We start from the raw sequence: 14387 nt of genomic DNA on the forward strand, positions 1-14387 counted from the left end.
GCAGAGAGTTCATGCTGGGGACCAGAGAGAAATAAATACAATGGTTTTCTTTTCCCTAGGTAAAGCAGACCATCACCAGCCAACAGTGGAAGCGAAAAGCCTTACTATCTATGCCCAAGTCCAGGAATCAGGTGTAAGTTCTATACGTTCTTTGTCTGGGGTAGACCTGTCATGTTTCCCTTGGATTGTATGCCTGATATTCATGGTTGTACATGGTTTCTGGAGCAGGGGAAATTAGGGAAGCAGAAGTCAAGAAAAAGAGCTCTCTTAAAGGGCATTAAACTTCAGTGTCAGATGGGACTATTTGTTAAAGAAATAAGAGGAAACACTGGGTAATCTTCTGGTAATCTGTTTCTTCATAGGAAAAAAATGAGGAAACCAGAAAGATATGATATGTGACTCCTTCCAGCTCTGGCATTCTAGCATCTGCAGTTCCATGTCATCAAACTCTTTCCTCTAGAGAAAAGGGGTGTGGGCTTGAGGAGAGAGGGAAAGGTGTAGAAAGGCTATGGTGTGCTGTGTTGGTTTGAGCCAAGTTCAGGTGTCTGCAAAGTGCCAAAGAGACCAGGAAGGAGGATCTTTAGGACTCTGCCTAGAGACTCTAGATGAAGTGATGGAAGATGATACGCAGCCTGGAGATGAAAGAAAGCAAAACTGTAATGGAGTAATAGTTGGACTGAGATAGAAGAGGCATGGAAACACTAGAGTCATGATGAAGTTGAGGAGCAGATGTTAGAAGAGGGAGGATAAAAGGATTATGGTTAGCTATGAAGATACAGTTTTTCAGACATGAAGACAATCTATGTGATGTATAGGCCAGAATCTGACCATCAGGGTGTAGAGAAAGCAAATTCTGGAGTAAAGGATGAGAAGGCAAAGAAAGCTTTGATTGGCACCTTGGAAAATTGCATCAGATGACAATAAATGCATTTCTGATAACCGGAAATGAACTCTTGGACAAAGCTCTTATTTCTGTTGTCCTCTAGTGGCCTGAAGGGTTTATTACACAAGCCATGTCCACCACTGAGACCCAAGCTCCATTTAGAGTCCCAAGAGCAACCTCCACCCTTGCATTTACCGTGGTAGGTAGGTGCCTAACCTACTACTCTAACTCATGTTGTAAGCATCCTTCTTTTTACTGTAAAGTATGCCATATATACTAAAAGTGCACAATGTATGTTTCAGCTCAATGAATTACTGCATCTTGATATCTAGTAAAGTAAGTCTTCCCACCTTGTTTTTCTTCAAGAGTATTTGCTATTCTTGTCCCCTCGTATTATATATATTTTAGAATCAACTTCTCAAGTATTGCAAAAGGGAAAAAAATCCTATTAGGATTGCATTGAATCTACAGATCTATTTGAGGAGAAATTAAATCTTGTAGTATTGTCTTCTAATACCATAAAACTACCACTCAGATCAAGGAACAAAATATTGTCAGCAACCCTCAGAAGACCTCCTTGGGCTCCTCCCAATTACTATCCTCTCTCTCCTACCCTAAAATACCCCATCCTGATTTCTAAAAATATAATTTATTTTTTTCTTTTTCCTTGACTTTATAAAAATGGAATTCTACCGTATTTTTCCTCTTATATCTGATTTCTTTTCCTTAAGATTACCTTCATGAGACTCATACATGTCTTTGAGCTTAGATAGAATACATTCATTTTCATTGCTTTATAGAATGTCAGTGTATAAATATACTAGAATTTATTTATCCAGTTGACTATTGATGGACATTTGGGTTATTTCCAATTTGAAGCTATTATGAAAATTGCACTATGAACATTCAAATGTATGTCTCTTGGTAGATACAAGCACATATTTTTGTTGGATGTATACCTAGAAGTAGGATTACTAAATTGTAGAGTATGCATATCCTCAAATTGACTAGAGAAAGCCAAACTGTTTTTCAAAGTTGGTATACCAATTTACTTTTCTACCAACTATATATAAAAGTTTTTAGTTGCTACACATTTTAATCAAAACTTGGTATTATTAGTCTTTTAAATTTTGTCATTTTGTTGGATATAGCTTTTAAGGTTTTATTTTGAATTCTCCTAATTATTAAGGAAGTTGAACAATTTTCCGTATGTTTATTGGCCATGTAAATGTCCTCTTTCTTAAAGTGACTGAATCACTTGCCCATTTTCCTTTGCATTTCACCCTTTTTTTCATGGCTTCGTATAAGCTCTTAAATATTTTTTAGCTTTTTGGCAGTTCTATGTTAGCAAATACCTTCATTCTGTGGCTTGCTTTTGCATTTTCTCAGAGATACCTTTTGATAAGGACAATTTCTCTTTTTTTAGTGTAGATTTGGTAATTTCTTCCTTTTTAGATAGCACTTTTTGTATCCTGTTTGAGAAATCTTTCTCTATTTCTAGATAATGAAGATATTCTACCATCTTAAAGGTGCATGGTTTATCTTTGTCATTTATATCTCTGATGTACCTTAAAATGATTTGGGAATATGGTGTGAGATTGGTCAAGTTTCATTTTTTTCCAGACGGATAGCCTATTGACCATTTATTGAAAAGATTACCCTTGCCCACTGCAGTGCCTCCTTCATCATAAATCAAGGGTCCACATATGTGTGGATATATTTTGAGATTCTCTATTCTGTTCCATTGGTCTACTTGTTTATACTTGCACAAGTACTATACTGTCTTTACAATCTGTGGTTACAGATTTATTATAAGTTTGATATCTGGTAAAATGAGTTTTCTCACTTGTTTTTGTTCTTCTTCAAGTGTTCAAGTATTCTTCTTCTTGGCCATTTTTGGTCTTTTGTATTTTCATATATATTTTCAACTCAGTTTGTCAAGTTCCACCTAAGAATCCTGCTGGAATTCAAATTAGAACTACACTGATCAATTTGAAGGGACCATACATATTTATGGTATTGAGTCTTTCAATTCACAAATGATATATCCTTTCCTTTATTTAGATCTTCTTTAATTCCTCTAAGTGATGTTTTATAGTTTTCTACGTATGAGGACTTATACATCCTTCAGAATTTATTACTTTGCATTTGAGCATTTGATATTTTGGGATACTATCAGCAATGTTACCTTAAATTTTTTAGTTTCTGTTTATTATTGATATATAGAAATAAAATTAATTTATATATATTAACCTTATATTTGAAACATTTCTAAACTCATTTGTAAACTCCAGTCATTTATCTATAGATCATTTAGGATTGTCTCTGTACACAATTGTATCATCTGTAAAAAATTAGTTTTATATCTTCATTTTCAATTCACATTATCTCATGATTTTTTAAAATTTATCTTTTTAATTTATCTACTGAACTACACTGATTTGCAAAGATTACCCCAACCTTGCATTCTTGGAGTAGAAGCAATTCAGTCTGGTCTTTTTAAAATATTGCTGGATTTTATTTGCTAACAATTTTTTTCTGTTTCTGTTTCTAAGTGAAAATGGCCTGTAATTTTTCTTTCCTGTAATGCCCTTGTGAGGTTTTGACATCAAGATTATGCTAACCTCACAAAATAAGTTGGTTTCCTAGTGCTACTATAACAAATTACTACAAACTTGGTAATTTAAAACAACAAAAATTTACTCTCTTACAATTCTGAAGGCATGAAGTCCAACATGAATGTGCCACTAGGGCAATGCTCCTTCTGAGGCTCTAGGGGACATCTGTCTTGTTTCTTCCAGTTTCTGGTGCCTCCAGTGCTCTCTGACATTTGTTGGCTTGTAGCTACATAGCTCGAATTTCTGCCTCCATGTTCACATAACTTTCCTCTCTGTGTGTCTCTGTGTCTTCTCCTTTTCTGTCTCTTATAGGGACACTTCTCACTGGATTTAAGACCCACCTTAATCCAGCATGACCTCTTTTTGAAATTATTAACATGGCTACATCTACAAAGACCCTATTCCAAATAAGGTTACATTTTGAGATTCTGCGTGGACCTATCTTTTGGGGACAACAATTCAACCCACTACAGGGTGCGTTTACTTTTTGTCATTCTCTGAAAGTGTTGGGGAAGAATTTATGTTATTTTTACCCTTAAGTAGTTGACAGAATTCACAGGTGAAGCTCTCAGAGCCAGGGTTAAGACTTAAATTACATACTTCATATCTCATTTTCCTTTCTTTTAGATGAGTAATTAAACGATTTTTTTCTATTCTCTTATTGGTTACCCTAGAAATTATGAAATGCATCCTTGATTTATCAAAGTCTAATGCTTATTCTCTTCCTGGACAATACTTTAACTCTACCTTTATCTTCATCTCCTGATTTATGTGCCTTTTGGTCATTATTTAAATATATATATATATTTTAAACACATGAGATATAATTATTATTGTTTTCAATATACATTTAGACTTACCCACAACCTTACAATTTTCTTTATTCCTATTTACAATGCCTATATGATATCATACAAAGACTGTGATGGACAATTATTTAAATGGACAATTACTTAAAAATTAACATTTCATTTGTTCTCATTTTTAATGGCTATACAATACCATTATAAAGACTGTAATAGTATGGAAAAATTATTTACCAAATGTTTGCTCTCTGTTAGGGACTCTTATAGGTCTTATCAGGGCTACTATTATACCTTGCACAATCTGAGGGGATAGCATTCACAAAGAATATATGAGAATAAGGCCCCTGGAGTTTCTTGCAAATTATGCATCCTGGAATTGTGCCCTAACTGAAGACACCAAAATACAAAAATGTACTAAATTATTACAGTTATGTTTAAAATAATTCTCTATGCCTAGATAAAAATTCCTAAAGGAAAATCTAACAACATGTTAACCATGTTGTGTTGAAGTGATAGGACTATGGAAGATTTCCTTTATACTTTTTCTTCTTTCTAAAACTTTTAAATTAAATGTTAAGAGCATAAGTTATTTACCTTTTCGCCCATGCCTCTAACATAGGTCATATTAAAATCCTCCCAGACAGGAAGACAGGCAGTGGTTGCTTCTGTCAATGAAAGTCTCTAAATTAGTTTCAAGTTCTCCTCATTCATCTCATTATTGCAAGTAATTCTTCCATAAATTTAAAATTTCGCTTAGCATTATAATCTCAAGATCCATCCATGTTGTCACAAATGGTCCTATTTCATTTTTTCTTATAGCAGAATAGTATTCCATTGTGTATATATACCACAACTTCTTCATCCATTCATCTTTCGAAGGACATTTTGGTTGTTTCCATGTATTGGCCACCGTAAACAAAACTGCAATGAACATTGGAGCACAGCTGTCTTTATGGAAAAATGTTTTCAGATTTTTGGGGTAGATAGCCAGGAGAGGGATAGTGGGGTCATATGGTAATTCGACTCGTAATTTTTTGAGGAGCCTCCACACTGCCTTCCATAGTGGCTGCTCCAATCTTCATTCCCATCAACAGTGTATGAGGTTCCTTTTTCTCCACAGCCTCTCCAACACTTGTTACTATTTGTCTTGTTGATGATAGCCATTCTGACTGGGGTGAGGTGATATCTCATTGTGGTTTTTATTTGCATTTCTCTGATGATTAGTGACGTTGAGCATTTTTTCATATGTCTATTAGCCATTTGCATGTCCTCTTTGAAGAAATGTCTCTTCAAGATCTCTGCCCATTTTTCAATTGGGTTTTTTTTGGTTTTTTGTTGTTGAGTTGTATGAGTTCCTTGTATATTTTGGTTATTAGCCCCTTAGCGGGGGCACTGTTTCTAAAAATCTTCTCCCATTCAGTTGGTTGCCTCTTTATTTTGTCGATTGTGGAAGGAGAACTGACTCTGGGTGGTGAACACACAATGTGATATATAGATGATGTAATACAGAATTGTATACCTGAAATCTATGAAACTTTACCAACAATTGTCACTCCAATAAACTTTAATTTAAAAAAAAATTTAATTTCTCCAAAATGTAGTATCTACAAGTTGTATGGGATTTTGAAAGTCATCTATTTGAACCAGGCAATTACTGCTGGAATCATCTTCTATAACAATATTTCCAAAGTGTTGTTTTGGTCCTTTTTACTAAAATATAGTCTGTGACCAAGCAGCAGCAGTATCACCCAGGTCCTTATTAGAAATGTAGAACCTCAGGCTCCCCCTCAGATCTTCTGAAAAAGAACCAACATCCTAACAAGATCCCCAGTTAATTCACATGCATCTTAAAGTATGAGAAGCCCTGATCTATCCCAAGCACTTTCAGTAATGGGGAATTCACTGCCTCCCAAAGCAATTCATCCCACATTTGAACACATTTTACTTTTAGAAAAATCTTTATTATATTGAACCAGAAAATTCCCCTAAAATTCCAACCTTGGTTTAAACCTGAAGGATTATATAGAACAAATCTAATTTCTCTATGGCAATTCATCAGTTCATATGAAGAGAAAGATCATGTCCTATCTGGAAACGTCTTTCCTCCAGTAAACGTTTCCAATTCCTTACCTCTTCCATCAGATGACAAGATTCTAAATTCTCTCTCATTAAAACCTATGTGCTTCAGTTTCAAGTCTTGCTCTAAATCCAGAAAAACTGGAGAGTAGTATTACCATACACCAGCGCCCCCAAAGTATGTTGAAAGGATGATTTCTCTGGCACAAATTATGTCCTCTCCATCTTACAGGGATGTGGTCTCAATTTACCCCCACACTGACTTCATCCTGATATTGTGGATTTTAATTCATTCCAAGTGACATCACCTGAAGGTTTTTTATGTGCCCAGCACTGTTTTGTGGGGACTGCAAAGAAATTTAGGCTACTTATCAAGGGATTGATAGTCTGTTTGGAGAAAAAATGTGTAAATAGGTAAGTGCCATAGTGTGTGAATTAAGACTTTAAATACCTGAGGAATTTAGGTAAGGGAGAGGTCATTATAAATTGAAACAGCCGAAGAAAAATGGTGTGATGGAAAGAGCATAAACTGTAAGTTAAAAGATCTTGGTGAGACTCCTGGCTTTTATACTTCTTGCATTGTGTATATATTAGGAAAGTACTAAGTCTTTCTGGGTTTTAGCTTGTTCATCTATAAAATGTGAGTGGCAAAAGTATTTAACATATAGAGTGGTTGTAAAACAAATGAGAAGACATCTGAAGGACTTTGTAAACTTTAACACACTTACATGCGTGGTTATTATTGAGTTCAATGGTTGGGTAGGAAAGAGAAGTAACGAGAAGAGTGTGGGGATGGAAAGAACTCGGCATGTAGTGAGTGATATGAGCAAGATTCAAGTACTATGAAGATGACCTTCTATTCAGGTTCCCCAGTAAGAGCCACACCAATTTTAGTTCACTGTGAGGAAGACTTTTAAGAATCTAAGAAGCGCTAATGACGAATTAGCTGACTCATGAGGTTGTGAGCTCCAAGATGTCACTTGGGGAGTCAAGGAGTTCCAGGGAATCTGAGGGAGAATTTCCACCTTGGAAGAAGCTGGACCAAATAGTTCTATGGAGATTTCTAACTCAAAGCTTCTTGATTCTGTGCTTCTCCATGGGGAGAGTTGGATGGGAAATAACTCTCTGCTCAGCTAATTTCCTGTTTTCTTTGCTTCCTTTGTAGTCTGTTCAGAAGAAACCTGATCCCCTGCCAGGTCAGGACCCCTGCACCACCATATATGTTGCTGCCGCAGAGCCTGTCCCAGAGCCTGTTCAGGTAAGGCATCTCTCTGTGGAGAAGGAATAGTTGGAGAAGGGGAGAGGGTGGGACCTGGTTAGAGCTGAAATGAAACAGAGTCCTGAAATGGAAAAGGCAGACCTTAGCAAGCAGGTAGCAAGGAGCATTTGTGGCCATGGCTGCAGGGCTTCTGAGCAACCCCTCATGGCTGTTCACATGGAGTCACAGCTCCCTCTGTTTACTAGTGTTTTTCTGAGAATTGTCCAAAGACCACATCAGAATCAGCTGGTATATTTGTTAAAAATAAAGATTTTTGGGACCTTCCACCTAGGATTCTGTTCAATCAGAATGTCCATGGCAAGTAAACAGGTATCTACATATTAAAAGAAAAAAAAAATCTCCCCCTCCCCCAATGTGATCCTGATGCACATTTAAGTTTTGGAATGGCATTTTAAGTCCAGGAGTTCTCAAGTCCAGTTGAGTAGCAGAATCAGTAGGGGAGCTTTGTAAAACTGCTTGTGTCTAGGCTCCACCCAACCCTATTTAATCAGAATATTTAGGAGTTGAGTTCTGCATAGGTATGAAGCTTAGAAGAGAATGTGATGTGTAGCTAAGAATGAACCTCATCTATTCTATCCCATTGCAAGATTGGCATGAATTAAATTTCCTTAGCAGGAATCGTTCCTTTTACTAAACGGACAGAAATAAATCCTGGGCTGAAATCTTGGCTTCAGTCGCTATTCAATAAAGCATTTTAGGAGACAGTTGGGGATTAAGAGGCCACACAAATGCCTACATTTACCCTTCTTCAAAGTTCCTATGGTACACACACCCAGAAATGCCTGGTAGGGTGCCCTGTCTTTATCTTGAGGTCTATTCTCAGAACATTGTTCTATCCAAGGGGGAAGTAAAAACACAAATCTGATTTCAAAAGTTTTTTTAAAAAGTAATGTAGATTTTTAATGAAGTTTTGTTGGGGAAGAAAAATAGTGTATTTCACATTTTACAGCAAAACCTCCTAAATTCCCCCATTTCTGTCTCTTCCTCAGACTTTTGAATCTCCTCTCTCTATAAGAGGTCTTTGCCTACATTCCTCATCTTCTCTCCCACTTTCTCTCTTGCCTGAACCATTTCTTCCTTCTCCCTTTGCACCCCTCACTAACTCTTTTTAAAGCTCAGGAATTTAGAATTCTTAACTTTTCCAAACTGTGCTCCCATGCCTAAGAGTAAAACAAATGGTTTTGCTTGTAAGTCAAGGGAAGGAAGAAAGCACTGAGTTCTCATCCTCAGATTGCTGGGACAGGTCTCCCAGTCTCCCTGATGTCATATGTATGCTTGGAAGGGAGCTATAGCCCATATTGCAGGCAGGGCAGGTAGTCTGAGGACCTCAGTGCTGCCTCCAGCAATGCCCAACTGTGACAGACCCTTAGCAAGTCTCTATATTACATGATTTTTTAAGACCCTCTGTTTTTCCTAAGCAATGCTGTTTCCATTTGTTCCTGTGAAGCTACTGCTGGTTTCTCCACTCAGATTTCTTCTGTTTTGCCCACAGGAACCAAGCTCCATCACAGTCTATGCCAGCATAACACTTCCAGAGAGCTGACACCATAGACCCAGTGATGGGACTTTCGGAAGGAACATGGAGGAGCCAAAATAAACACTGAACTCGGCCCCAGGTCTCAAGTTCCCAATGATACTCTACACATTGGATCAACTCCTTGGTGATGTTGCTTCCCCATTGACCAGTGAAATGGACAAGGAAGTGAGGCTTCCCAAGCATTTAGTCTACTCTGCAGAGCACAGGCCCAGAAGAGAGTTTTCCATTCCTCTGGTGTAGCAGATCAAATGGATAATGTGGGTCCAGTGAGTCCAGACTTTCAGGTGTCTTGCTCTTCGCCAGGACTGGATAATAAAAGCCAAAGGCAAAAAGCCAGGACATCGAGCACCTATTTCAGACAGCTGACCACCAGCCACAAAGTCTGGAACAGTTTATATTTTGACTGCCTGTACTTGGTTCTGGGAGCTGAACCTGATCGCTATGCAGACCTGATCAAGGCTCTGTGCCTCAGTTTCTCTCTCTGGATGGACAACGAAAGATGAATTCCTTCTTTTATGTAAAACACTCTAGATTATTCTATAAAAGAAGCTAAAGAGTCAATAAACTGAAAATATGACTTTGAGGTCTCTGAGCTTTAAATAATGAAATGAAAATCATCTAATATTCTTAAAAGTATAGTTCTGTGTAAATGGCATTCAGATTTAAAGAAAAGTGGCAAGTGTTTGGTGATGCTGTTACAAAGGAATTTGGGATAATCAGAACTTATTCCAGGGTGATTTTTTCACTTCCCAAAATGATTTTTAAATCCTAGTTCTCTGTTTACTCTGTTGAATAACAAACCTGGAGCCTCAGCTAAGACTCTTCAACCCGATTCTGAATCCATTTTATATTCATGGCATTGCATCATCTACCAGGCACTTCCTAATCCCTGCATACCTCTCCTTACACTAAATTTAACCTGTAGTAGGAAATTAACATATTTTAGCCCATCAGCTTCAATAATTGAATGCTTAATAACTTAAATTGCAGGCTGCAGACAGAAAGAGCCTCTTTTCATAGTCCTATTTTCTTCCTGTTCTCTGCTTTTAGACAGGCCCTCTTCAATTTAAGCTGTTCTTTCCGATACGTTCTTGTATGACCTTAGTGAACACTTTAAGAAATCAGCAACTATCTTACAACTGTATAACAAGGGTCACCAACTTTTCAACTCAAAACTCTGAGGTCCTTATTGCCTTGTACTATCTCTGTTCCATCAATTCACATTTTAGTTCTGTTACTTAGTGCATTTCTTGGAACCAATTTCAGTGATAGTGTTCTTAGTTGCAATCAACAGAAACTGATGTGGATTTTTTTTAAAAATATAGAAAAGGAATCTACTGAAAAGATATTCGTTGGTTCAAATAACTCCTAGAAGGTTCTGTAAAACTATGCTTTAAAAATGAGCAGGAAAAAGTGGAGACTTAGGTTGTGGCTAGGACCACAGTCCAACTCAGAAAACCAGCCCAAGTATTGATGATGCTAGTGACTAGTTGCCTAGCCGTTGTCCTCCTAGTACTAGATCTGGACTCCATCATTCTCTCCTTACCTCACTGGACTTGAAACTCAATATTGCTCTTGCACCGTCTGCACCAAAGTGACTTTTCCAGGGTCCCTTCTTCATCTCTAGTTTCTAATTCAGAGTCTGGGACTGAGTGAGCAATTCTAGATCACATGTCCATGTTCTACTTCAAGGGAGGCTGGGAATTGAATATCTGGCGATTTTTACTTTCATAGTGGTTGGTGGGGTCTGTCTCTTGTGAGTTAGAAAATTCCACAAACATAAGCAGTGGAAATCAATGCTGGGCAGGCAATAAAAACCAAATATCCACTACTCCACTCTTGTCTAAGCGTAGGCTAATCAGCTGTTTGTTATGACCACTCTATCCTTTACTACAACTCAGATTGTTCCAGCAGCTTGTTTCCCAACACTTGGGTTTTTCCTGTGGCTAAATTCTACCTGATGGAAGGGCAGAAACTAAAGTGGGACGAAGAGGTTATCCCCTCAAAATTCCCTGTCTTAGGCTCAAGACCTCACTGGGGAGGATGGCTGTGTCTTAGAGTCCTTTGTGCCATCCTTCAAATGATATTTGACATTGTATCATGCACCACCAGATCCCAGGTTCAAGTGGGAAAGCAGGGAACCCCTCAGATTATACTCTTTCCACTCTCCAGTTTTCTCCAAAGGCACTGTGAGTGAACTATTCCTTTTCTTCAGGCTTAAAAACATAAAACTGATACTGTAGGGTCTGGTTTCCCCATGTTTCTTCTTTAGTGTTTTCTTTTGAATGAACATACCTGAATTCTGGAGAACACAGAAGGAACAGACCCATTCTTGGTCTTAAAGGACTGGGGTTCTGCAATATAACCAGTTTCAAGCCTCTTTAGGACAATTCCTCTAGTCACATAACCAGGATGTGACTGGTAAAGTGTGCCTATACTGACTGAGAAGCCACTGGTTACAGTAAGTTACTTCTCTTCCTGGAGTTTTTGTTTCTAATACCTCCTGGAAATGAATAAAATACAGACAATCCATTAAGGAAATTGTACTCCTGTCTTGTGTTACCTAGAGTATTCATAACATAGCAGTATGGCAAGACATGCTTCATGGCTTTTTGTCTCTATGGCTATAGTTACGAAAAACTGATGGTGGCTGATTTGATTTGATGAGCGGTCAAGTTGTCCCTTTCCTAGGGAGGGCATGGGCAAGGATTAGCTCTGTGTGCTCTTCACCAAAGTCAGGAGCCACCTTCCACACGGAGAAAAGAATTGTGTTTAAAGGATTGCTTAATTTTTGTCACAGCCAAAGTAATACCCTTCCTTAAACTTCTCCAAATTCCCCTTGTGGAGCAAATTTCAGAGCAGGGTTTCTCAACTGTATCACTATTGATATTTGGGTCCAGATAATTGTTTGTCACGGGGGTTGTCCTGGGCATTGTATGATGTTTAGCAGCATTCCTGGCCTCTACCCACTAGATGCCAGTAGCACTTCCTCTGTCCCTGGTCATGACAATCAAAAATGACTCCTGACATTGTCAAATGTTCCCTGGTAGGAAAAGTCTTCCCACTGATTGAGAACCACTGATCACTAGATCCCTAGTGATCTCTGTGTAGACTAAATATACTTCTATGAACCAAGAAGTAGAGCTATCAAAAAATCATAATTTGAAAGTAACCACCTGAGCACTTAAACATGGCCCACACCTACAAATATTTCCAAGATTATCTAAATATTAGAGTTACCAGGGTAGCTTTAAAAAAAAAAAATTGATACTATGCCACTATGGAAGGTAGTGTAGAAAAAATTAAGAATAGAATTACCATATGACCCAGCAATCCCTCTCCTGTGCATCTACCCAAAAAATCTGAAAACATTTATCCATAAAGACATATATGCTCCAATGTTGGTTGCAGCTTTATTTATGGTGGCCAAGACATGGAAAAAACCAAAGTGTCTTTTGATAGATGAATGGATAAAGAAGTTGTGGTATATATACACAATAGAATATTATTCTGCTATAAGAAAATATGAAATAGTACCATTTGCGACAACATGGATGGATCTTGAGATTATAATGCTAAGCAAAATAAGTCAGACAGGAAAAGCCGAGAACCATATGATCTCACTGATACGTGGTGTATACAACTGAAAACAACAAAAGAACAAGACAAACAAATGAAGAAACAAAACCTCATAGACACAGACAATAGTTTAGTAGTTACCAGAGGGTAAGAGGGAGAGGAGTGGTAGATGAGGGTAAAGGGGATCAAATATGTGGTGATGGAAAGAGAACTGACTCTGGGCGGTGAACACACAATGTGATATATATAGATGATGTATGACAGAATTGTACACCTGAAATCTATGTAACTTTACTAACAATTGTCACCCCAATAAACTTTAATTAAAAGAAAAAAGAAAAAAAACACACTGATATCGAAACCCGGCATCAAGCCCAAATGAAATCTGGATTGAGATCTACAGAACCACCAATTTAGCGGCTGTTGTCATAACTAAAGAGGATTTTGTGAAGAGTTCCACACAGCAACCACAAGAGGGAGATGTATTTTAGGTAAAAAGTTTGAAGTAAAAATGGAAATGAGAAAATTTCTAGGACGTAGCCTAGATTGAGCACTGAAGGTCAGAATAAAAAAAATAGAACCAAGATATCACAGTTAGTTTTCTTGTAGTGACACTTTGAACCTGACACTAGGAAGAGAAATTTTAAAAAGTAGGCCATTGATAATGATATACCTACGTGTGAAAAAAAAAAAAATTAAAACACAGCCAAGGACAAAAAGATCACTTGGTGTCACAGAAAGTAAGAAAAACGATTCCAATTGGGGATAAAAGAGGTACCTATATCAGAAACTGTTGGGGAGAAAGGGAGCTTAGAAAGGGCTGCTGGATTTGGATTTAATAAGGATTATCAGATAATTTGGGAAAATGAGAAGATGAAATGAGAGAAGTAAAATTAAATAATGATTGTTATATCAAGTGAAGGATGGTGCTTTCTCAAATTTCTTGCCATTTCTTGCCCCAAAAGACCCTTTAGGGCTATGAATCAAACATTTCTATTCATAGGATTATGGATAGTCAGGGTTGGAGGAAACATTAAAGGTAATCCGTCCAACCATTGCTTAGCCAAAGTCCTGAATATCCTCTGCCACATCCTGATATTGAGACCCATGCTTTACCACCTCCAGTAGTGGGAACACCTGGTTGTTAGAAAGTTATTGAAATGAATCAAATATCCATCTTCCTGTTATGGCCCCCCTTCATTCACTTCTCACCCCTACTAGTTCCATTCTTCTAGTTGCAGCTAAGTGAAACAAAATATATTACATCTATTTGAAAAATCCTACAAACCTTTAAAACATTGATTTTTTTCCTCCTACAGTACTCCTAACCTTCCTTTAATTATCCTATTTCTTTTTTTTTTTGCCCTTTCAGTCTTTTAAAAAAAGATTTTTATTAAAATATAGCTAACATACAATATTATATTAGTTTCAGGGGTAAACTATAGTTATTCAACATTTATATACCTAAAGAAGTGATCATCATGTTAAGTCCAGCAACCACCTGACACTGTACCAGCCTATCACAATATTATTGACTATATTCCCTATGCTGTACATTACATCCCCATGACTTATTTGTTTTGTACCGGGAAATTTGAACTTCTTATTT

At 37.3% G+C, this 14387-nt stretch overlaps 1 protein-coding gene across 2 annotated transcripts in view; it reads left to right on the forward strand.

Annotated features, from left to right (window-relative positions):
• The window catches only part of SLAMF1 (signaling lymphocytic activation molecule family member 1), a 56118-nt gene extending 45607 nt beyond the window's left edge, over positions 1-10511 (forward strand). Inside the window, exons 6-9 of one of the 2 annotated variants that reach the window (XM_033093508.1) lie at positions 60-133; positions 987-1082; positions 7549-7641; positions 9155-10511. In XM_033093508.1, the coding sequence (XP_032949399.1) occupies positions 60-133; positions 987-1082; positions 7549-7641; positions 9155-9205 (314 nt within the window). In that variant the 3' untranslated portion in view covers positions 9206-10511. The remainder of the gene's footprint in view (positions 1-59; positions 134-986; positions 1083-7548; positions 7642-9154) is intronic. The other variant, XM_033093509.1, reaches the window with a different exon arrangement.
• The last annotated feature ends 3876 nt before the right edge of the window (positions 10512-14387 follow it).

This window comes from Rhinolophus ferrumequinum, chromosome 22 (genome assembly GCF_004115265.2).
Source record: "Rhinolophus ferrumequinum isolate MPI-CBG mRhiFer1 chromosome 22, mRhiFer1_v1.p, whole genome shotgun sequence".
Classification (NCBI taxonomy): domain Eukaryota; kingdom Metazoa; phylum Chordata; class Mammalia; order Chiroptera; family Rhinolophidae; genus Rhinolophus; species Rhinolophus ferrumequinum.